This window comes from Natator depressus, chromosome 25, assembly GCF_965152275.1.
Source record: "Natator depressus isolate rNatDep1 chromosome 25, rNatDep2.hap1, whole genome shotgun sequence".
NCBI lineage: Eukaryota > Metazoa > Chordata > Testudines > Cheloniidae > Natator > Natator depressus.
This window is the reverse complement of record NC_134258.1, coordinates 10,891,575-10,914,833: the sequence shown is the minus strand read 5'-3', so window position 1 is coordinate 10,914,833 and position 23,259 is coordinate 10,891,575. Positions and strand designations below refer to the sequence as shown.

General features: G+C 53.2%; 1 protein-coding gene across 1 annotated transcript; it reads right to left on the bottom strand.

Moving 5' to 3' along the window:
• Positions 1-6,676: 6,676 nt before the first annotated feature.
• Positions 6,677-22,922, bottom strand: FGF22 (fibroblast growth factor 22). The gene is made up of 3 exons (XM_074939449.1): positions 22,635-22,922; positions 7,837-7,940; positions 6,677-7,338 (listed from the first exon to the last, which is right to left on the bottom strand). The coding sequence occupies exons 1-3, from the start codon at positions 22,882-22,884 to the stop codon at positions 7,144-7,146; spliced, it is 549 nt and encodes a 182-aa protein (XP_074795550.1). The 5' UTR covers positions 22,885-22,922; the 3' UTR covers positions 6,677-7,143.
• Positions 22,923-23,259: the final 337 nt, after the last annotated feature.

Genomic DNA, 23,259 nt, shown 5'->3' with positions numbered 1-23,259 from the left:
ATGAAAGTTTAGACTCCAGATGAGCCATGTGGGCCACGTAAATGTACCATGCTGGCCCGTGGCTGTATGTTTGACACCATTGCTATAGGATGTGTAGTGACAAAGGCCAAAGTGTGCCCTGTTGTGATTAGGGTGATCCATATAAAACTGACTGCCTTCCATATATCCCCGCCATAGTGTATTTCCATTGGGGCAAACGCAATGAGAACCAAAACCTAACTATCTGAGCTCTGAGTCTTTGGATCTCCTGGCAAAATCAACCTATGGACCCTTCCCTGACTTCTCCAGCTTAGCTCCAGTGCTCCTCTACCCAGACTCTTGGGGTATGTTCTGCTTCATACTTCATCTGGAGTTTCCCTGTGTCCCACCGTTTCCCCGTTGCTTAATGTTGCCAGGCTACGATACTGGTGACTCCTCTAAATTGACTTGTTGTCCTAAGGCCCCAATTGCTAGTTGGCTTTTAGGGCAGTCCCTGTTTTTAGGATTCAAGGGCAGAAGCTCGGCTGTGCTCTGAAAGGTTGAGAATGCAACCAGGAAGCTATGTGCACTGTGGAGAGTGGGAGGAGCTGGTAGACTGGCTGCTGGGCCCATGTTGACAGTCTAGTGTGTGAAGTGGAGCCATGGGAGAGGCTGGTAGGATGACTTGAGTAATCCTGCAGCTGTACTTTCTGTTCCAGTGACACTTCATAAAACAAACTGGCTGTTACACGCCAGCTGGGTCACTTGGATTGCCACACACTTCAAACCCTCTTGTCTCACTTCTCAGTTGCCTTGTGCTGTTGAAAATCTTTTGCCCTGTTTTCATGTTAGCTTGACAGCTCCGGGTGGGAAGGGAGGTATGGTATTCCGGGTGTCCCCTTTAGAGGGTCGTGCCAACACCTCCACGACTTTCAACTGCATCTGTCTTGAGATGCTCGCAGAGGTGCCTTGTGCACCATGTGTTGCCTTTTATAGATTTGTTAAAGATGCATTGGGGCAAGATGGTTCTAGCCCTGCTTTGTGGAGAACGCGCAACTTCGAGGTTGTTCCTGACATAAAGGAGGGACCAGTGCCATGAAAACCCAGGGGGTGTGTTAAACACGCAGCGGTGATGGTTGTGGTAGTACCCCAAAGCCTCAGATCAGGAGTGGGAACCCTATGTCCTCCCAGAGAGTGAAATCATGGCAGCATAACCCCTTCCCGTTAAGGATGAGGTTTTCCAAAGAGTTCTGCTCCCATCTAGGCAAGTGGTCAGATGTTCTCAATGGGGATGCTGCTGAGTCCTTAAGAAAATCAGTGCTGAAAATCTGTCCAGAAGGGTATTCGTTCCCTCCAGTTCTTTATGCTCTGTCATGTGCAGGACATTGGTCCATCCTAGTTCAGCTGTGCTGTTGACGCTGCTGGAAGTCTAAGGAAACCCTTAAGCACAGGTCTGTGTCTTAAGATCCATCCAAGGGAGGATGGAGGTTTGTCTAGCACCTCTTCTTAAACGGTTTTGGAAGGAAAACTAGACCATTTTGCTAGAGGATAGAGCTGCTAAAACGTTGGGAGAAAAAGCCCAACTGTGAGTGCAGCGCATGGCCACCGAAAGCGTGTCTGGGATTCACAGCAGGGTCTAATCCAGCAAAGCCCAGGGGAGCTACTACACCTGAGCAGCAGTGCTGGAATGTTTCTCCTGTCATGCTCACCAAGTGGACAAGTGTCAGAAAGTTCCTTTGATCTTTCAAAAGGCTGGCATCTTCAAGACGTTGCATCAGGGTCAGTGGCTTGTTTGGAACGTCCTGAGCTGGAGGGTGAGGCTGGAATTTTGTCACCAGGGCTGCCTTGCTTGAGGGCCAACTCTCTCAGCCCATTGATCTTGCTTCTGAGGATGAGTGGGTTTAGACCCAGGATGGACAGAAGAAAGCATTTATCTCATCATTAAAACACAGGTCTGGGAGACAGAGGTAGGTTCTATACCCAACTCTGCCATCAACTGAGACCTTGGACACTTTGCTGTGTCTTCCCACTTGTAAAACAAGGATGTCACCTACTCCACATAGGTATAGGGTGGCTTAATTCATTCATGTTTCTAAAACACACAGACTCACAAACTGCCAGAAGGCTTCCAAGAGTTTCCTCGCCAGCTGTTGAACCTCAGTCCCTTGTGGCTAAGGGTGGTGGTGTGAGACCTGATTCCCTTTAGCAGAAGGCACCATGGGGTTAATGCATGAGCTTTCCCCTGAGCACAGACCTGTTCTAAATCTGGTTTGGTGACAAAGCAAACAAGTCTGGTGGTTTCTGCTCCAGGCAGCGTGCACATCTGATGTTACCAAATGACCGTGCAGTTTTGATTCTCCAGAATCTGGCTCAGCAAGGGTGTTGCAGAACCGTGCACTGCCAGAGCCCTGTGTGGGACGCTGCCGTGCTTGTGCTATGTCTGGTTCCAGCCATTGTCAAGATCGCTACATTCACCCAGTTGTTTCCTTCAAAGGAAACTGGAGTCAGCGCTGTAGCCTGTGCCCCTTTAAGGACCGAGCTGCCTTCAGACACATGAAGGATGACTCTGGCTAAAGTACGAGCCTTAGATTCTGGATACCAGGGTTCGATTCCCTGCTGTGCCACACACCTTGGGCAAGTCATTTGGGCTCAGAGCCTTAAAGGCTTGGGATCTGGGCCTTGATCTCCCAGCCTCTGTAAGCTGGAGATAATAGCACTGTCCTACCTCAGAGGGGTGTTGGGAGGTGATGCCTTAGGTGGATGGAGGTCAGATTACTCTTGAGTGCTCAGTAAGGGGGCTATAGAAGTAGCTCAGACCAGCACGCCTGCATGCCTTGAACTGGTTGAGGTGCAAAATGAGGCACCTCCTGGAACTGTTTTTGGTTGGGGGCTGGAGTCCCTGCTGGGCAACATAAATGCCCATGACTAGGGGATGTAACCAACTAATAAAATCTAAAGCTTCCATCCCGCTGTATGTTGCTCTGGGTTTCATGGAGAGGGAAGCCTTGCGTGTGCTTTTCTGGCCAGAACCGCGCTCCAACATTAATCCCTGAGATGGGGGGTGGGGGCAAATAGATTTCTCCTGCAGCTGAGATCTCCTGAACTGTCTCTTAGTGGGTGAGATCAGGAGCCCTGTGCTCCGCATGGGATCACAGGTGGCCTTTCCTGCTCTGTAAGAGGAAGCTGTTGTCTCAGTCTGATGGGGTGGCTGGAGTCCACTAGCCTCATTTAGTTACTGAGAAACTGGGCTACTCCGTGGAGCTTGACTTGGATTCCTACTAAATAGCAAGGGGTTTCCCCTCCTCCTCTTCCTGCTCCAGGAGGGGAAGCACAGTGATTAGGATCAGGCAGCTGCAGTTACTTGATTCCACAGTGGAGCCTTTGATGTCCTGGTGTTGGATCATATTAAAGAAGTTCTGTATTAAAATCACAAATGAGTTTGATTCCCCATAGTTTAAATTCCAGGGTATTACTAATTAAGAGGTCTCTTGGTTTTTGGTACTGTTTCTCTCCCTCTCTGTGTGAAACTTGCAAGCTGCTAATTGCGTTAGTACATTCTAAGACTGAGTCTGTTCTCAAAGCAATTCACACAGAGAGAGACTCAAAGCAATACTCTGTAACAACAGAAACAGCACCCAGAGACTCCCCGCCCTTTTGTTGTATTAACAATTGTGATTAAAATAGAGACAGAGGATGTATGTGGATGGATGCTTGGTGTGGATAATAACTGAATGATCAGGGAGGTGCCAGCCTAAGAATCCAGTGTCCATCGGCTGAAGAAGGCATCAAGTGGAAATAACCAGAGGACCCCCGGAGGGCAGACTGGAATCCACCCAACAGCCTCAAGAATGGGAGAACCAAAGAACAAGATAACATCTAGCAGCACGGAGCAGTCAGGAATGTGCCATCTGCTGATTGATTCAGCAACAGCATGATGAAGCAATTCCCACAGACTGGCCTTGGAAGAAATTCCTATAAAAAGAGACTCTAAAAAGTGAGAACTGTGGGGTCTGATTCTGCAAAGCAACTTCCAGGAGCATCAGATGAGCATCTGACAGGGCCCTGCTCCCTCCTCATGTCCAGGCCACCTGGCCAGTGGCTTGGCATGAGCAACTCTAAGGCTGGTAACTATGATAACTTTGCAGAACCTGTGTGTGTGTGAATAAATATGAGATTGAATGGAATGTTATAGCTGTAACTAACTGCTTACTATGATTCTTTCTGAATTCACAATAAATGTGGTATTTTGCCTTTTTCCCTTTAATAAGATCCTGCTGGTTTTTAATTTATTGGTATAACACTGGGCACAGCCCCATGCCCCGGTGTGAGAAGCTGGCAGCAGTAAAATGAAGATAGGCCAGTTCGTGTACCAGCGCAAAGGAGCAAGTCGCTCTGCTGCATCTGAGAGAGGCCCTGTGCCTCCCGAGATCAGAGGGGAGCCTGTGTACTATACACCTAAGATAGGAATTCCTTGGTCAGGCTGGAGCAGCGGTGTGGTGTACTGGGTACAGCTCTGACCTGGGAGTCAGGAGATCTGGGTTCTACTCCTGGCTCAGCAACTGACCCACTGTGTGCCCTTGGGCAAGTCACTTCCTCACTCTGTGCCTCAGTTTCCCCTCCTTTGTCCTCTCTCTAGATTGGCATCCCTTTCCCAAAGAGCTTGCACTCAATGTACAGCACCTAGCACCGTCTGGTCCTGATCCCAGATGGGCCATGTCAATGTTCCTGTATCACAGATGATGATCCCTGACAGGGCTGTTGCATCACAGTTCCTTTCCTCGACACGGTCACAGCTGGAGTCCACCAGTCTGCAGCCCACCTTCCAAGTAGTTCTGTAATGCTGGGCGCATAAGCAACAGGCCCGTGTTTTCCTCGTGCTGAAGATGCTGCGACTCCCAAGTGATTGGGCGGCCTTACAAACGGGAGCGTGCTGGACTCCGCAGGGGGCAGGCTCCTGCTGGAGAGTAGTAACAGAGCTGAGCTCGTCCATTACTGGTGGCACCCACGCGCCGTTCGCAGTTACGAGGCGCGTGCACACAGAGATCGACTTTGAACCGCTGCTTCCTAGCAATTGGAACCCATCGTCGCCTCTCTCCACCTGGCTTCAGACCTACCTTGTTGGCTTCCCCTGGGCCTAACCAGACAGCCCAACCGGACGGGCAGAGTCTGCTGCTGCTCCGGCATGGAGGCCTTGGGTGAGAAGTTTCTCTTCCGGCAGAGCTTGGTCTGGGGGGTGGCGACGGTTAGGAAATCCAGTCACTGCCCCAGTTCGTGCTGCTGATATCCAGAGAAGGGAATTTCCTCCCAAATACAGATGGTAGCAGCAGGGTGACTCCTTGCGTAGTGATGCGTAGAAGGAAGCATGGGTGTCTTGCTTTCATTGCGGCAGGGGTTGCAGCCTGGGCTGTAACCTGGTGAACACAGGCCAAGAGCACAGTCCTCTCAGCACCTGGGAGACCTTTGCTTCCCTCTGATTGTCCTTATCTGTGGAGGAAATGGCGAGGAGTATGAAATCCAAGCATGTTCTGGGAGCGTTCTCAGTGCCATGAAGTGAGATGCCCCTGGAGTACCACTGATGAGCTCATCGGGCTGTTCTTGTATCTGGGGCCCTGCCTTGCCCTGGCCTCCTGGGACGTGTTTGGCTGTGAGCGGACCCTGAACTCACTCCCTATCTTATCTCTACCCAGTCTCTCTGGCTTCTTCAGTCTCCTGAGGACCCTTCCCTGAGGGTGTCTCCTGCTGTTTGACAAGAGCTTAAATGGAGCCATGGCTTTCACTTTCTCTTGGCTCATTGCCTGTGGATGGGGGAGGTGGTACCCATATTAATGGGACCAGCGGGAGGTCATATCTGTTTATCCTGCTTCTTTCCCCTTCTACCCTACTCTGACAGCTGGGACCAGCTCATCTGGACCAAATCTGGCCGTGCTCAGTGCTGACCTAGTTAGGTCCTTACTGAGGATGCCCAGTGGTGGTCATGAATCCTGAGGATCTCGGCGGTGAGTCAGAGCCACCCTATAGAGGGTCAGAAGGCCCCATCGCCTTGATCCCTTTACTGGGCTGCATCAGGATCCTATGTCCTAGGGCAAAGTGAGCTCATGCCCATTTGGGCCTGCGCCCTTCTTTGAGCTGTGGGCTGTCAATCTGACCCGCCAGGCTGTACGCTGGCCACGGGGCGTCCTTCATGGGGCTGTGAATGACCAATGCAGGGCAGACCGCTCTGCTGCTTTAAAGCCCTCTCGGCCCTTTGGTGGTGGGGAAAGGGACGCAAGACAAGGACTTGGAAAAGCAGGAGTCGCTGGTTCTTTTCAAACCAGCCGTGCCCTGTTTCATTTCATCGCACACACGAGCACACACCTCCCCTTAGCTTTGCTCTTCAGGACAAATTCCATCACTGGTCTTGATGCTGTACCTAGCTAATACTTCACACATACAGCATTTGACACCTTCATCAAGGTATCGAAGGCAATCATTGCTGTGTGTGCCCTTTCAAGAATGGGCCCCTCTCGCTGTCATGTTCCAGAGCTGGCCGCTGTCCACTCTGTCTCGCAAAGGCACAAGTTGTAGACCAGCGATTTCAGCTTTTGGAAAGCCAAGCGGATGCAGCACAGAAAACGCCGAAGAGCAAAACTACAGAGATTTTACCGCTCACCCTCCAGCAATGACACAGCCCTGTGGCTACTGTAAAAATACGGAAGAGTGCTTTAATTTGCCTGGACGCTTAGAGACATACACTGTATACACGTGCATTGATACATAATTTAACAAAAACAACCCCAAAGTGTTTGGCTGTTCCCACTTGGGTAGCTCAGCCTCACGCCATCCGTGGTCCTCCTTTTGAGGGAACAATAGTTGGAGCATTATGCCCAGAGATCTTGGGGCCTGCTGCAGGGGGACGGGGGAGCTGCCAGCGCTCAGGGTGACACACGCAGGATGATCCCACTTCCTGGTCCACGGGGAGCCAGTTCTATTCAAGTGGGAGCCAGCGTCCCGGCTCTGGTTTGGCACTGCTCGCTGGAGAGCAGGTCCAAAGCAGTGGTTTTAAATCCTTCGCTGCTCCCCATGCTGGAGGGCAGGGGGAGAGCCCATCTCCTTTTTGTTACAAAAAATAATAAATAGCACAAAAAAGTCCTTTTAAAAAAACATACAAACCCCAGCCCGACTCGGTCCAGGGCGGCTGCGTGCGTCTCAGGAGACAAGCATGGGCAGGAAGTGAGTGGAGAGGTGTTGGCGCTGCATCTTGCCCCCCTGCCTGGGCTTGCCCTGGCCGTTGAGGGCCAGGAACATGTGGTGGTCCCCGTGGTGCCAGTGTAGTGAGGCGTAGGTGTTGTAGCCGTTCTCCTCGATGCGCTCTTTGAACTTGCAGTTGGGGTTATACTCCTTCTGGGGAGACAGAGAGGACCGTGAGTACGGTGCGGCTGGGGGGTGTCCTCTGACGGGGGGGGCTGGAGCAAGGAACCTCAGGAGTCCGGGGTTATAGCCCCAGCTCCTGACTGGGAATGAAGTTCAGAGGTTGCAGGAGGGGACTAGGAGTCAGGGAGCTCGTGCTCCAGGAAGGGAGTGGGGTCTAACAGAGTAAGCGGCCAGGAGGCAAGACTCCTGGATTCTTCTCCTAGCAATGTGCTACGAGCCCCCCCAGCAGTGAGGGCTTCCTTCCAGCAGGCTGCCTGTCTCTAAGCAGCTACCCAACCCCTCTCTTGGCAGCATCAGGCACAATATCCTGAATGCCGGGCTGGGCCGAGCAGGGTCCTGCTAGCTTCTATCCCAAATTCTCCAGCCGACCAGTCTGATCCCTGGTCCAGAACGAAGCCACGAGCCGCGCTCCCCACAGAGCATCATGTAAGGAGGGCCGAGAAGGAGAGGAAACAGCTTGCTACCTACCGACCCGTATACTTTCCCCTTCTTGTTCATGGCCAGGTAGAAGCCCGTGTGCACGGATTTGATGGCTACGACACCCACTCGCACTGACCGGATCTCCAGGATGCCTGTGGGGGGGGGACAGAGAATTCAGGGCACTGAATCGGGAGAGTGTAACCGTGCCGCAAACGGGTGTGGAGAACAGCGGGGCTGCCCTGGCGCAGGGCCAAGGCGCTTCATTTCGTTAGCCAGCAAAGCACTGTTTTGTACGAGCGCTGACGGAAGCCATCGCATTGCCTGCCACTGAAATGCAGCCACCTCTGGGGTGGAAGGTGGCAGCTGTTTAGCAGCTTATTACAGCAATACTACTCAATACCTAAGAAGCCTTTCATCCAATTCAAACTCTTCAAGGGAGGCAGCGTGCAGTCGGCTAGGCTGGAATTTGTCGAGGGCACCTTGTGTGGAGGGTTCTAGCTGGACCTTTGTCAATGAGGCTGCCGGTAGCAAAACATCCTCCTATCGCTCCCTTCGCACCCTGCCGGGTGTTAGCCCAGCTTGCCTGACCTCTGATTTCCCAGTAATGGTCCCCAGGAGGCTTGAGTTAATTGAATGCCTCCCATCGTTAAAGACTCAAACCATCCCCAGCAGCCCGAAAGCTGAGAGCCAGACAGCTGCTGTCACGTGACTAACAAGGCATTGCATTATGCAGTGAAGCTTGTGTCTCTCCCCAACAGAAGCTGGTCCGATAAAAGATATTTCCTTGCCCCTTGAGAGCGTTAACGTATCACTGGACAGGGGAGCGACTGGAGGCTGGAAAGTGAACCAGCGAGTGACTGAGTTACAAATTGCTGCATTGAAACCCCCTGGCCGAGGAGAGCTTTAAGGAGGGATGGCGGGATAACCAGCAGTGCATGGCCAAAGCACTTACCATCTAAATAGACAACGGGTGGGAGGTGAAACTGAGGCACGGCGCGAGGCAGTGACTGGCAGGGTCACACCGCAGGTGAGTGATGAGACTAGAACCCAGGTCTCCTGACTCCCAATCCAGTGTGCTGGGCACTGGGCAACACGGCCTCCCAATTATTGGTTGCGTTGCAGGAGCACCAAGAGCCCTCAATCAGAGATCGGCGCGCCACTCTGCTAGGCGTCCATACACACTGTGAAGAGAGCCCGTGTTCCAAATAGCTTCAATCTAAGCCAAGGCTTCGGCCACGCTGGGATTTTTGGGCTGAATGCAATGGAGACAGATGATGCAATTTCACCGAGGAGCTCTTGGGCCAAACGCTGATCTTTGTTCTTCTAGTGAAAATCTGGAGTCAGTCCGTGGAGATCAATGGAGTGACTCCCGATTTTCAGCAGTGTGAGATCAGAAATAAGTCCAAGGTAAGCCCTACACTGCTTCAGAGCTCAACAAGATGCTTGTGTGATATGTTGTTTAGTAGTATTCATTATTTGTCTTGTGATAGCCTGGGGCCACACTGCACTAGGTGTAAAAAGGAGAGTCCCTGCCCAAAGCACACAGTAGAGAGATCTTTCAGTTCCTCCAAGCCTGGAGAGGTTTCTCCTTCCTGCCACAATACAAAACAAAAAGACCCTTTGATACAGAGCTGGAGAGGGAGACTGGGTTTGCAGAGCTCCGCTCTGGGGCCTTCATCCTTCCAATCTGATCCGGCCCATAGCACAGAGCTGCGCCATATGCACTAAGGGAGGGAAATCCAGTTTCCTTGGGTTGCCCAGCCTTTTCTGTAGAGTGACTGCGTGTTCAATAGAACTGCTTGCAAATTTTCCAATGCCCGTTTTCCGTCAGAAAATGCGGACTTGACGGAATTGGCAAAACGTATCGATGTTGCCGACACTGGACAGGAAATTATCAAAGCGATCTGTTTTGACTTTATTTCAACTTTTACGGTATAATTTAGAATACAGACCAAAGTCAAAACATTTAGACTTTTAATATAGCACAAAATGAACCAAAGTCAAAATATCTCCGTATCGGGTCGTTTCGATGTTTTGGAAATGAAATCTAGGAATTTTCATTGTGTGATAAATTAGGAAATTTTTGACTTTTCACTTTGATTCAGCTCAAGAGATGATCCTCAGCTGGTGTGAAGCAGAAAAACTCCATTGACCTCAATAGATCTACAGTGACTTTATGCCACCTGCGGATCTGTCCCAAAGCCTCTATCCCCAGGAGCTCAGACAACACCGAATGCCCTGGAATGCACAAAGAAGAAAACTGATGCATCCGATGGAGTGAGCTGTAGCTCACGAAAGCTTATGCTCAAATAAATTGGTTAGTCTCTAAGGTGCCACAGGTATTCCTTTTCTTGCTGTGAATACAGACTAACACGGCTGCTACTCTGAAAGAAAACGAATGTAGCTCACCAGACTAATAGGTGTCTGTCCTGATCACAAGCATGTGTGGATGTTGACTGAGCTAATCAGTGCAAACAGTTCCTGCCCTTGTCTGTGCTTAGGGGCCAGCTACTCAGACTGCTGCCAGCTCTCCTGAATGCAAACAAAGCCCTTAGAGTGATTTGTTTTTTATGTTGCTAATACCTAGTGGTTAGATGGAGCTCTTTTGTCAGTAGATCTCAAAGTGCTTTACAGAGGAGGTCTGCATCATTATCCCTCTTGTACAAATGGGGAAACTGAGGCACAGTGGTGGTGATTTCTTCTTTTGTACGTGCCACAAGTTGACTGTTCGGCCCTCTAACGGCTGCATCATCGAGGGCACCAAGGTGTTGCAGTCCCCCCCCCCCCTCCAATCTTCTAAACGTGCACTCCTGCCCCACATGTGGAACTCTCTGCCTCACTGCCCCACCCTCCCACGGGGAAGATTGGACTAAGTCACCTTTCTGCATTGTGGTAGCTGCTCTGGCCCATGCAGTCAGTCAGCCTGTGGAGCCTCATCTAGGATCTGCATCCCAAGTTGCAAGCAGGTAAATTAGGACTTCTGAAATTCAGCAGCATGCCGGTCTCTCGATCCCAGAGTTGCTGCCACTTTCCGAGGACACAGTTGTCAGCCCTAATATGCCATGATTCATCTGGGATTGGCACTGGGCATGAACATGAATGGCTGCTGCAAAAGGATGGCGCCTTGTCTAAGTTTTGGGGGAGCTCTGTGTGCCAGTAGATACAAATTAGATATTAATGTGTGGCGAAGGCAATTGCAAATGGTACATGTCACTGCGTTCGGTTCCGCATCAACCAGATGCGGATGCTGCCTTCTGCCCTAAACTGCTCCACCATATTCTGCTGGAGCGAACATCGGCGCCAGGACCAAGGTCTGTACAACATTCTGCTCTGCAGAAGGTTCCTGCTAGCTTCTGAATCAATGGCCGTGCGGGAGCTGATCTTTTTCCTTTGCGTTCTACATGGTAACAGTGTGTTCGACTACAGTCCAGTTTGACTCTTAAAGAAGTGAGAACAGGCTAGAAAGAGATCGGACTGTCCTCAGTACAAACTGTTACGGGTTGGCTGGTCAGGTAAAAGTTTCTCCCAACCTTGCCACTCTTTCCTGGCTTCCAGTGGGGACTAGGGGTTGGCCTGGTTCTCAGGTGCCAGGAGCAGCTTTGCTCCGTCCTGGAGTTATCTGCTGAGACTGACCAGAGCTCAACAGGAATGTTTATTGCTTCAATAAAACACAGTTTGTATCAGTGTTTTTTCTTTCTGTAAAATGCTCGCAACCAAGGAGCCAAATTCCAGTTGCCCTTGAGAGCCGGGGATGGGACGAGATGCCCCTGAAGCCCGACAGGATGCTTTGAAACAGACCATTCCAGGTGATGTTAGGCAGTAAACTGAGCGCACGGAGGATACAGAAAAATGGACTCTTCCAGGGATCTGCTCTTGCCCCCAACATATTGATAAATGATCTGCCCCTCCCCCCCCCCCCCCCCACTCTCAAGGCCATTCAGGTATGCAGATGACATCTGCCTCGTTTCAAGAGACAGACTTCCAAAAGATTGGGGACAACCTGAACTAAGGCGTGGTAGCATCAGACTCTTGCAAGAAGTGGAGTCTTAAGACCCAGGTGTCAAAGACTGTGTGGTCATACTTCCATCTGTGTCACGCCAATGCTTCGCAAGAGCCCCACGTCGTCTTGAGTGGAAAACAACGGGCATGGGACCTGCTAGCCGTATATCGAGGAGTAACTCCTAGCTTGTATACTTATCTACAAAGAATGCCTCACCCACATAGCTGAGAAGATTATGAGCAAAAATGACCCCCAAATAAGCTTCCCGGCTCAACCTGGGGGGGCAAATGCACATACACTGTTCAGCTCGGTGCTAGCTCTCTGCCGTGCTCCAGGGTGGTTAAGCTCTTCCCCCACCAAGCTAGTTGATGTCCAATTGAATCAAACAATGAGAATAACCGGGATTACGAGACCAAACAACCACCGAGTTGCTGCTGGTCCTTTCGAATATCCGGTCTGCTAACATCAGGCATCATGTTCCAGCACAAGAACTGCCTGGACAAAATCCAGGAGACCCACAACTGCCATTTGTCACAGGGATCTGGGAAGCATCTCACCACCATGAGCAAAACTAAGGAGAGACTAGGAAAGCCGGAGGTTCAGGTGGACCTTTCCAAAGGCCTAGCACAACTGAGTTGCAAGAGGTGCTGTGAGCACAGGAAGGCATGCAGTCTGGTAGTGCAGAGGAGGAGTTGGGACGCCTGGGTTCTATTCCCAGTTCCCACCCCGTGTGACCCGGGGCGGATAGTGTTCTTAGTGCCTCATGTGGTCAGCCAAGAAAAATCCCTGGGATGAGATTTAACAGTCCGTTCGGGCCCTATAATTTATGCTCATCGTCTGACTTTCTGCATGACACAAGCCAGAGAACTGCACCCAATAGTCCTTAGAGGGGAGGGAATTCCCCTCCCCTTCTCCACCAGCCCAGCAACTTGTGCTGGGAGATCCTGGGATGAAAGGTGCTGCATGAAAGGGAAAGCATGGTTACCATCTCAGGCGCTGGCTGTGGAATTGGGATTTCTATCCCCTTGCTATGTTCTCTGAGCTCCAGCTTGAAAAACAGGCCAGCGCTTTGATCACGAGCTGCACGGGCCGTGAGATCAGGCCTGCCTTTTCCGAGGAAGAGCAAAGAACAAAAGCACCCCAGCTTGTCCCTAGCTGCATTAGCCGCAGCCACAGCCGTCCTTTCACGCTGTCAAGGAGATGAAAGTGTGGGACGGATTTCCCTGCAGGGAAAAGTCCAGATTCGTTGTGTGATTTATTTTCCCCTCTCCCTTGGGACCAGCTGCTTCCCTAGAGCCAGGCGCAAGGGATCTAAGCAAAACCTCCACGTGGCTGGAACAAATGGTCAGTCTTTGACCGGCGCTGACCCCTGATTTATTTCCTCCTAATTGGCAGCTGTGTTGTGTGTTTAGTCGAAACATGATTCCTGATCTTCAGGTACCGACCCCGCTGTTAGATCATCCCAGGCTCTTTCACCTCAGCGCCCTCCCAGGGGTCCTTCGTTAGCTCCCGTGCCTTTGGGGTCTGTGAAGAACAGGCCCTGCGGCCTAAGGGGAGCAGAGAGCCTGGCCCTAGCTCCTGGCTGCTTTCGCTGAGTGGCAGAGGGGGGAAAAAGATGAGGAAAGAGGAACTGAAGGGATTAAAGTGGTAAAACTGCAATTCTTCCCCGCTCCCCAGTGTCGCTGGCTTTGGTTTTTTCCAAACTGCTTCTTTTCCCTTCCTCTTAGGAAACTCCGGCCCTGTCCTAGCTCTGTGAGCCACGTCCTCGGTGACCGACCAGGCCCAGGATGACTTCCTCATGTCAGCCTGCAAATCGCTGACCCACCTTCCAAGGAGAGAGAGAGGACTCAGCCTTGGGCAAAGAGGGGTTGGGTGTATTTGCAGCGTGTATACGTGTGCATGGGTACATGCTTTGCATATATACATGCTACACGTTACCTGCAGAAACAAATCCCGTACAGATGCTCTGCCCATATACAATAATATGTGACATGCATTACACATGTACCCTCTGCCTATACACGTTACGCGACGTATGCAGTGGAGATGTACATGCCATGCACATAGCTTGCACATGTACACATTTCATGCATTGCCCGCCAGGGAGGCACAGGTGCAGTGTGTCTGTGTGAATGGATGGAGGGGTGTGCACGCCTGCGTACTTGTGAGAATAGGGGTGGAGGGGTGCGGCCGTGTGTATACGAAAGGGAAGGTGGGGGGCTCAGTGCAAGGCCGGGGCTGTGTTTGAACGAGAGGAGGAGATGTGAGAATGGGGGTGGCAGAGGGTGTGTGCACATGGGAATGTGGGTGGATGTGAGTGCAAGTGGAGGGAATACAGATGGGTGTGTGTGTGTGTGTGTGTGGGGACAGGGCTGGGGGAGGATTTATGTCCCGTGGATTGTTAGCGGGTGTCTGAATATGTGGGGGTGGAGGAGTACATGAGGAGAAAAGGGGTGCAGTTGTAATAGAGAACTAGCCTGGGCTCTGGCTCTGTGCTTGGCCAGAGGTGGGTGGGTGGCTGGCAGATCTTCTAGCAGAGACACTAATGCGAAAGGCATGTGGCCAGACAAGGCAGGGTTTACAATGGAAACACCCAGCACGGTTTCAGGAAACTCCATCTCCAGATTCCCGTAGCTCCTGCTCTGGCCAAGACCCTGGGGGTAGCGAGCCTCTGCACAGACACACGGCTCCGCACATGTGCTGCTGACTCCTTCACCGCCCCCAATGCTGGCACTTGCAAGCTGCACTGCCATCCTTACTCAGGGTCCTTAGCACCACCTCCTCGCACAGTCGTGTGAGGAGAGTTCATGTTGCCTTTGTCTGGGGCCCGAGGATCTTGCAGCATTTTGCAAAGGGCTAGTTCTCACAACACCCTGGGGAGTGAGGTAAGTATTTTCAGTCCCATTTTGCAACTGGGGAAACTGAGGCACAAAGGGGCTGTGAGTCACCCAAGCTGCCACAGCAAGTCAGCATCAGAGCCAGGCACTCAGGTCAGGAGCTCCTGGCCCGCAGGTGGTTGCTCAGACTTCTAGACCATGCTACCACTTCTATTACTGTGCTACACTCTTGGGAGATCCCAGCTCTCCTATTAAACCCAGTTCTGGGGAGGGATCTCCAGTCTCTGTGTCCATTCTCCACAGCAGTGGTTCCCTGGGAGGGTGTCTCCTTCCCCCACATACCGTGCTGGAGGCCTGCCCTCCTTAGCACCACCACACCTCTAATGCTTGAGCGAAAGGAGTAACTCCATTAACTGGCAGCTCCCGCAGGCTCTTATCCTCTTTTGTGGATTTGCCACTAGAGGAGGACAAAGACATCCCCCCCCCACACACACACACTCCTACCAGGAGCTACAGAAGCATCCCCCTTAGTGGCTGTGGCCCTGGGAGGAGAGAGTGTGAAATCCACTCAGTGACACTGACAAACCTCTTTTCTTTGGGGCAGGTGGGGTTTTCAGCACAGCATCCCACTTGTTCTTTGTATCACTGGAGCAGCTAGGGATCAGAGCCCCATTGCGCCAGGCTGGATGGGGGTATATGCCCCACACCGGCATTCAGAGGTTCGTGGGAGCTTCAGCACTCAATCAGCCTACCTGTTGACACCTGGAGAGGGTTAATTAAGCAAGGCCACCTAGAAAGGAATCAGGTGAACCTCAGCTGCGGGAGACCCAGGAGAGAGGAAGCGAGAAGGCGCAGAGCAGTGCAGGAGACTGGGAAGGGCAATAGGGGCTTAAGATTGTATCTGTGGTTTGGGGATTTGTGGGTGAGCGCTAGGGAAGAATGCTGGGGCGTACAGCCCTGAAGGAAGGGTGAGGGCTGAAACCTTGGAGCACCGGAGGGAAATACAGCTGCCCGGTTGTCCCAGGAGGGGGCTGTGGGGAAAGGCCTACTGCCAGCCCAGCGTAGGAAGACACCCATGGGAGGCAGCAGGGATGAGTCTGAATAGACAGACCCAGGCTGTTCCCTACAGGCTTCCTGGGCTGGAACCTAGAGGAGAGAAGGGGCCTGGGTTCCTCTACCAGCCACCAGGGAAGGTGGTGGAGAAAAAACCTGCAGAGACAAGGGGATCAGGACTTTTGAATACCCCAGGACAAGGGTGAGTACAGACCACAGGACCCAGAGTCGTGGGTTGCAAACCTGTCATAACAACATTGGACATTTGCTGTGTTGGATTTTCTCTTACCCCGGAAGGGGTGGAAACAAACTACGACTTGGCCGAAGAGTTGACCCCTGCAGGGCTGGAGCAACCTTCGCCAGGAGCATTCGAACAAAGCCTGCTAGGCCGTGCCCCGCCACGAAGGGGCCCACCTGCAGCGAGTCCACCCTTCTACTCGGGCGCTGGTCGATTGGTCCTGCCCCAAAGAGTTTGCCGTCTAAACACAGGGGAGGTGCAAGGGGCAGGTGCAGACTGCAGTGACCCTGCAGGGGGTGCCGCATGATGCACGGATGGAGCCATGCGTGCAGCGGCTTAAAGGACACCAAGAGAGAGCCCAGGGTTGAGTCAGGGAGCCAGGTGCATTTTCGCAGCTGCCACCTGACCTGCTGTCCTAGACCTGGAGTTTCCAGCCAAATCTGGTCTGGTTCGTGCCCCAAACATCCCTCGTAAATAGGGCCAGAGCAGGACAGCAAGGGGCAGGCGGGCGGCTGTGCATGATCACAAGGCAGGAAGTCTTTCATTAACGAGGCCAGCTCAGAGGAAGCCTGGCAGCCTCTGAGGATCAAAGGTCATCTGGCTCTTTATTGTTTCCGATTGCACTTCACGGATGGGGAAGCTGGCTGGGAATTGGAAGGCACATGGCATCCTGCACCCCTTGCAGAGGCTTGGGGGAGCGGGGAGAGTGGGTCTAGATACCCACTCAATGCTCCCCAGCTCAGTCCACTGGTGTATTTGCAATCAACCTCCCATTGTTCTGATGGGCCAGCACCGGCAAGCCAGAATTCTCCCCCATCGCCCCAGGCCCCACATGGGGGGAAGGCGGAGGACGTGCTCTTACTCTCCAGAGAGAGGGGAAGAGCTCCCAGGGGCGACCGAGCAAATGAGGACGGGAGAAGTGGCAGGAGCTGCCCTCGGTCAGGGTAAAGGAGGTGGGTGGGAAACTGGCAGGAACTTTGAGCAAGGGAGAAGGCTCCAGACCCCATAGGAGGCAGACAGACAGACAGATGCATGCATGTTGGGCTCCACAGATGGATGGATGGACAGATAACAATTTAGGCCAAATTATTTCACATGAAAGGACCATTCACCATGGTCCCAGTTGGGGTGGCTGCAGCGGCTGTTACAAAGGAGTTGGAGAGACGGGGCAGGCTCATTTCTGGAGCCGGGGAGAAGCTGCCATAGATTTATATGCCAAGGGGGTTCTGGACACATCCTCTGGCCCTGGCGATCAGGTCAGACTGTTTCCCGCAGCACCCCCTGCTGGCAAGGACAGAGATTAGTCTCTCTCGCTCTGGAAGCAGCCAGCAGGCTCCTTACTTTGCTTTGTGCCACAGCGTCCTGACGTAGCTGCAGGCGAACGGACCCGTCGCTACAAACGGCCGACGCGGGGCTTGCTCCAGCACCCAGGGCAGCCTGTGGACAGGCTCCCACTGATGGCAATGGACCAGGCCCAGGACCCATTGAGGAGGCCCATTCTGTTCTCCCTCTCCTCTCCCCCAGCACCCCTGGAAGCAGAGAATAAAACCTCCGGTGGGACTTTCCGTTCCAAACCCAGCCGCTGGGGCACGTGCCCCGGGCTTTGCTGCAGTGGGCAGCTCCCGGGACAGTGGGAGCAACGCAGGGGGATCAGCGGCTGAGTCTGGGTTAGCTCAGCCCAGGGGTGAGCGGTCACGGTGCTGCAAAGCCACGCCCCTCGCTGGCGCAGCGCTCCTCGTGGGCTGGAGCTAGGGCTCCTGGGGCATATCCCATGCTGCTTTGTGCTGCAATCAGCCTAGCTGCTCTCTGATTTTTGCCCCCGCCCAATGACTTGTGGGAGGATTTGTCTGTCTTTCCAGGCACCCGGGGGGGATTGTGGGAAGGCATTGGAGGACAGGAAGCATTCGAGTGGTGCAAGCCCACATCCTCCCTGCAAAGAGGGTGGGTTACCAGCTGGCGTGAACCCAGCACTCAGGACAGGATGGGCCAGGTAACCCAGGTTTAAAGCACCACAGCACTAGAGTTTTGTGTGTGGAGGGGAGCCAGGATGGGGCATCTTCCGAGTAAGACCCCGGCCTCTCTCTCTTGTGAAAACATCCCCCTTAGATTTTCACATTCAGCTGGACACCACTTCATCTCTTAGCATGAGCAAAACTGGGCTCCATTAAGCAACTTTCTCTGTCCCTGTTTTGCATCCAGCGCACCGTCCCCAGTCTCTAATTTTGGCTCATCGCGGCCATTAAAAGGACATGGTCAGGATGAAAGTGGTGTTTTACAAAGACCAGTGTTGGTGAAGCCTGGGATCAATGGGAGCACAGAAACTGCCAGATCAGACTAAGAGCCCATCACCCCGTCTCCAACAGGCCCCAGCACCAGCTACTTCAGAGGAAGGTGCGTGAAACGCTGCAGCAGGCGCTTACGGGAAAATTTCTCTTAAGCCCCTCGGTTATTGGTTGGCTTCTGTCTAAAATGGGAGGGGTCAGATCCATTCCTAGGGGGAAGGGAAATTTACCTCCTCCTCTGTGGCATTTGCCACCCACCTGTCGCAGGGTTGCACTCGTACCCAGGAGCCAGGACCTGGCGCTGGCTAGAAACCAGTGAAACCGACCAGTCGTCTTTTGCACGGTCTGAGCAAAGCCCCGAGCAAACTGCCTGGGTGGTGAGAAGCTAATTAGGTGGCTGCGACTCCAGTCAGGTTTAATGATCCTCTGCGACTGCTGCTGTTAATAACAAAGGACGTTTGCTTCTCTAAAAATAACACAAGTGGGTCTGCTCTCAGTCCCGGCTGGATCTGTCCTGGGAGTTCAAACCCGATAGTGTCTCTGTTCCCTAGCGCAATAAAATCGCCACCCCAGTAAGAGGCTAGATTCCACCTTGGCCAGCCTCAGGCTTAGCAGCGGGGGCTGCACAGCAATCGGAGCTCCCAGGAGGAGCTGATCTGGCCAAGTTTCCTGTGGGAGGCTCCAGGACAGCATATGTTTCTGTTGCGGCAGCATCCGCACAAAGTCCGTGCCCCCCAACATCACCCCAGGCCGTGCTGTTAGCCAGGGCCGATATGGAGTCCCTGTTCTGCCTTCATTGTTCCTTTCCAAGCCTTCGGCTCCTGTTGGGGAGCTTGGCAGGAGCGAAGGGCGACGCAATCCTCCCACTTGGGCCCTTGGTGTTGGCAACCATCAGCTTCAGAGGAAAAACCTGGCTCTGCCACCGAGCCCCTGTGTAGAGTCAGGCCCGTCGCTCTGTGCCTCAGTTTCCCTATCTGTACAATAGAGATCATCCTTTGTCGGTCTTGTTTCTTATGATTGTAAACTTTTGGGGGGAAGAGTCTCTCTGTCTGTTCGCTTCCCAGCACAATGGGGTCCAGATTTCAGCCGGAGCCTGTAGGTGCTACTGTCACACCAATAATAAACTGGACCAAACTCACAGGGAAGGGTAACCCTGGCCGATCTGGGCCATGTTAGTCATCACCTAGCCACGCTAGGCTAGACTCCACCCTCGTTAGGGTCAGTGGAAGTGCCTGGGTGCAAGCAAGGACAGGATCCAACTCCTGCAGGAGTCAACCCCTCGGATTGTGCACAGATCTCAGGCAGCTTTCCCGGCGCCAGGGCTTTTCTCTTCAAGATACCATCAGCCTCCCGTCCCTGTCTCCGTGGCCGCATTTGGGTGCCAAGTCCCGCCAGGAGCTGCAGCGCTGTTATCGAGGACATGGGAGAGGGGTGGGGACCGGCAGAGCAGGGAGAGAGTGGAACTGAATCAGGACTTTGCTTCCACAGTGAAAATACTTACAGCCGAACCCTGATGAACTGAGACCCTCCAGCATAGAGGGGCCACTGGCCACCTCCTCCTGCCAGCAGCCTGGTGTGGCCCTCCTGATTAGAGGCTGGTGGAGGAGACAAAGAGCCAGCCTCATGCCCCAGGGAAAGACCTAATCTTGTGGTGTTGTTACTGTCTCCTAGCATCAGGCTCCTCCCCACACCTCCTCTCTGGGGGATGCAGGTTACCCTGCTGTAGCAAAGCAGCCAGGCAATGTGATGCTCCTGATACCCTTGCTGTGATTTTCCCTGATCCTTCCTTAATGCACTCGAGATGTCATACCATAATGCTGTCCGATCTGGTCAGGCTGCACGCTATTTGGGACAGTGGCCTCACCTTCGTATTTGACTATTAAGTACTCGGGCTCTATGCAAAGGTAACATAACAGCAATATCTGGCCTCCTGTAACAAACACAGGCCTCCATGCATCTGCCCAGGCCTCCTGACATTAATTAGGATGCGGTTCTGGGCACTGACGCAAAGGCAGATGCGCAAAGTTCCTTGCTGCATTTCAGGGCCAGTCTGTTGCACAGGGAGAGCTGGGTAGAATTCCAGGCGTCTGGGAAGCGGGCTTGGAATGGGCCAGGATTAATGTAGCGGAGGTGTGCTAAGACTAGAGGATGCCTCAGTGTGCAAAAAGTCAGACCTGGATTCTGAGCCTCCTGCTCCAACAGAAATTTGGTTCAAGCCCAACTCATCTTAAGAGCGATTCTTCTACGTATTAACACTACAAGAGCGTCTCTAAGAATCATAGAATCATAGACTATCGAGGTTGGAAGGGACCTCAGGAGGTCATCTAGTCCAACCCCTGCCCAAAGCAGGACCAATCCCCAACTAAATTATCCCAGCCAGGGCTTTGTCAAGCCTGACCTTAAAAACTTCAAAGGAAGGAGATTCCACCACCTCCCTAGGTAACGCATTCCAGTGTTTCACCACCCTCCTAGTGAAAAAGTTTTTCCTAATATCCAACCTAAATCTCCCCCACTGCAACTTGAGACCATTACTCCTCGTTCTGTCATCTGCTACCACTGAGAACAGTCTAGAGCCATCCTCTTTGGAACCCCCTTTCAGGTAGTTGAAAGCAACTAGCAAATCCCCCTCATTCTTCTCTTCCGCAGACTAAACAATCCCAGTTCCCTCAGCCTCTCCTCATAAGTCATGTGTTCCAGTCCCCTAATCACTTTTGTTGCCCTCTACTGGACGTTTTCCAATTTTCCGTTTTCCAATAAGGCCAAGATCAGGCACCCATTGATAACATATAGAGAATAAAAGAGCCCAAGAATTTACAATAGCGTAGCCAAAGGGCATGGAAAAGGGATTATTATCCCCATTTTACAGATGGGGAACTGAGGGCCAGAAAGATTAAAGCCCAGGTCCTCAAAGGTATATAGCCCAGATCCCATTCAAACCAATGGGAGTTAGATGCCTAAATATCGTTGAGGATCTGGGCTTTAAAGTGCCTCACCCAAGGCTGCACAAGGCGTCAGTGTCAGAGCTGGCAGGTGAACCCAGATCCCCCGAGTCCCAGGTCACAAGCCCATCCTGACCCTCATTAGCAGCAGGCAAGTGGCCCTGTGATCTAGTGTGAGCTCATCGCTGCACGGAGCTGGACAGGCGACTCAATCACAGGGCAAAACAAAAAGAGAATTATTAGCGACCAGACAAGAAGCTGCTGTCCCGACGGCCTGATGAGGCCGGGTGTTGATTGCAGGGGCTGGGCCTCAGGGCTGGGATGCGGGGGGAATTGGAGATTTCCGGTGGCCTTGCAGGAGATCTTCTAGTGCATACATACAGCGAGATTTTCAAAAGTGATGCAGTGAGTTTGGGGGCCCAACTTGAAGCTACTTTAGAGAGCAGGTGCTCAGGTCCCTTCTGAAAATCAGGCTTCTCTGACGCAGCTCAAGCTGTTGCTAATCACTTCTGAAAGTCCGGGCCTTACTTGAGTTTCCGTGAGAGATGGGCCTGAATCCGAACTGGAATAAAAACCTGGATCCGGCCCCATGGTTCATGGCTGCAGCTAGAGCCAAACTCCCCCAGCTCTGCTTTAAACAGAGCTTCCCGTCTTTGAAAACCCCTGCTCTCTTCATGACACATGGTCCATCCTGCCTGTCCTTGGGTAAGTCGCTTCCCCGCTCGGGCCTCAGTTTCTCCTCCTGTAAAATGGGGATAACGGCGCCTACCCACCTTTGTGGAGCACTTTGTGATCGAGCGATGGGAAGTGCTCAGTGTGTTATGGTTATGTTCGTGCCCGATCAGGTGGTCTCAATGCAATGAAAACTCCTGCTGCCTTTGATGGCATTCTCTCCCTGCAGCAGTGGGCCAAACAGCACTAAGTAATCCCCGAAAAATTCCTCAGAAAAAACACCTGCCGCAGTGTATCCAGCACACCACCTCTCCACTCTGGCATCCATATACACGGATGCTCCCCAGGGCCTATGTACATCTCTGAGAGTTAACATGCTTGTAATGACCCCGCTGGGCAAGCACCTCTCCTCATGGTGACTCTCTTACTGTTATTTTCCTTTGTGATGGGAGTGGGAACCTGGGGGAACCTGGGCTCCAAACAGCCAGACAAAAAGACCAGGTCCACCAGCAGTTTAGGAAGGATCAGGGCCCGGGAAGTGGGGACAGGACCATTAATAACAGAGCTTTCCACCTTCAAAGCCCTTTACACACATTAACCAAGCCCTCCCCGCCAAGTCTTGACTCCCATGTCACAGACAGGGAAACTGAGGCACAAGGAGGCAAAGTGATGCACCCTGGGTTGCAGCCAGAGGCAGAGCAAGGGTGAGAAAGGACCTGTTCCTGGCTCCCAGGCCAGTGCTCAAACCACTAGCCCCTGATACCTGGGGCACAGGCCTCTAATGTCCCCTGGGGACTCCCCCACCCCGGTGCCCTCCAGACTCACTGTTAGGACTTTCCTTCCACCGTGTGCCTTGCACCTTGCCACTGCTGTCGATGCACAGGAAGAAGTGAGTGGCGCCGTACAGCCTCCTCCAGCGCACGTCGCCCTCCAGATGATTATAGCTCCGGGGGCGCCTGCTGGTGGCCCCCGAGTGGTTGCTCCCCGGCGGGTCCCCATGGGCCGATCCGGCGAGCAGCGAGAGGGCCAGGCAGAGCCAGAGAGAGCAGGGGCGGGCCAGCCCCCGCCGCCCCATGGCAGTCCCGGGGGCAGGAGGTCCAGGCGGCAGGCGGGACGGGTGGGACCATGCGCTATGACGGGTTCCAGCACATGCCCGGGCTCAGGCTGGCGGGAGGCGCGGGGCGCGTTGCCAGCCCAGCCAAGAGCTCCCCGGGGGCATCCCCGGTGCCAGCTTCCCCGCAGGGCTCCTAGGGCAGGGGGACCCCCCCCCAGGAAGGGGTCAGCGGGCAGCAGCCCCTGGGGAAGCCCAGCCAGGGCAGGCAGGAGCGGGCGGGTGCCCCCAGCCCTGGCTCCCTGCCCGGCCGCTGCTGGAGTCAGGGTCAGAGCGGGGGGCAGCGGGGACTCCCGGGCGCCGGCCGCGTCTCGGTCTCAGCCGCAGCAGGAGCAGACG

Bases quoted from the DNA above. Each gene is read 5' to 3' on its own strand.
- FGF22 (XM_074939449.1), bottom strand. From the start codon at position 22,884: ATGGGGCGGCGGGGGCTGGCCCGCCCCTGCTCTCTCTGGCTCTGCCTG. The intron at 7,941-22,634 runs GTGAGTCTGGAG...CCCCCCCCACAG, and splicing joins GTGGAAGGAAAGTCCTAACA to GCATCCTGGAGATCCGGTCA. The intron at 7,339-7,836 runs GTAGGTAGCAAG...CTGTCTCCCCAG, and splicing joins AGGGGAAAGTATACGGGTCG to AAGGAGTATAACCCCAACTG.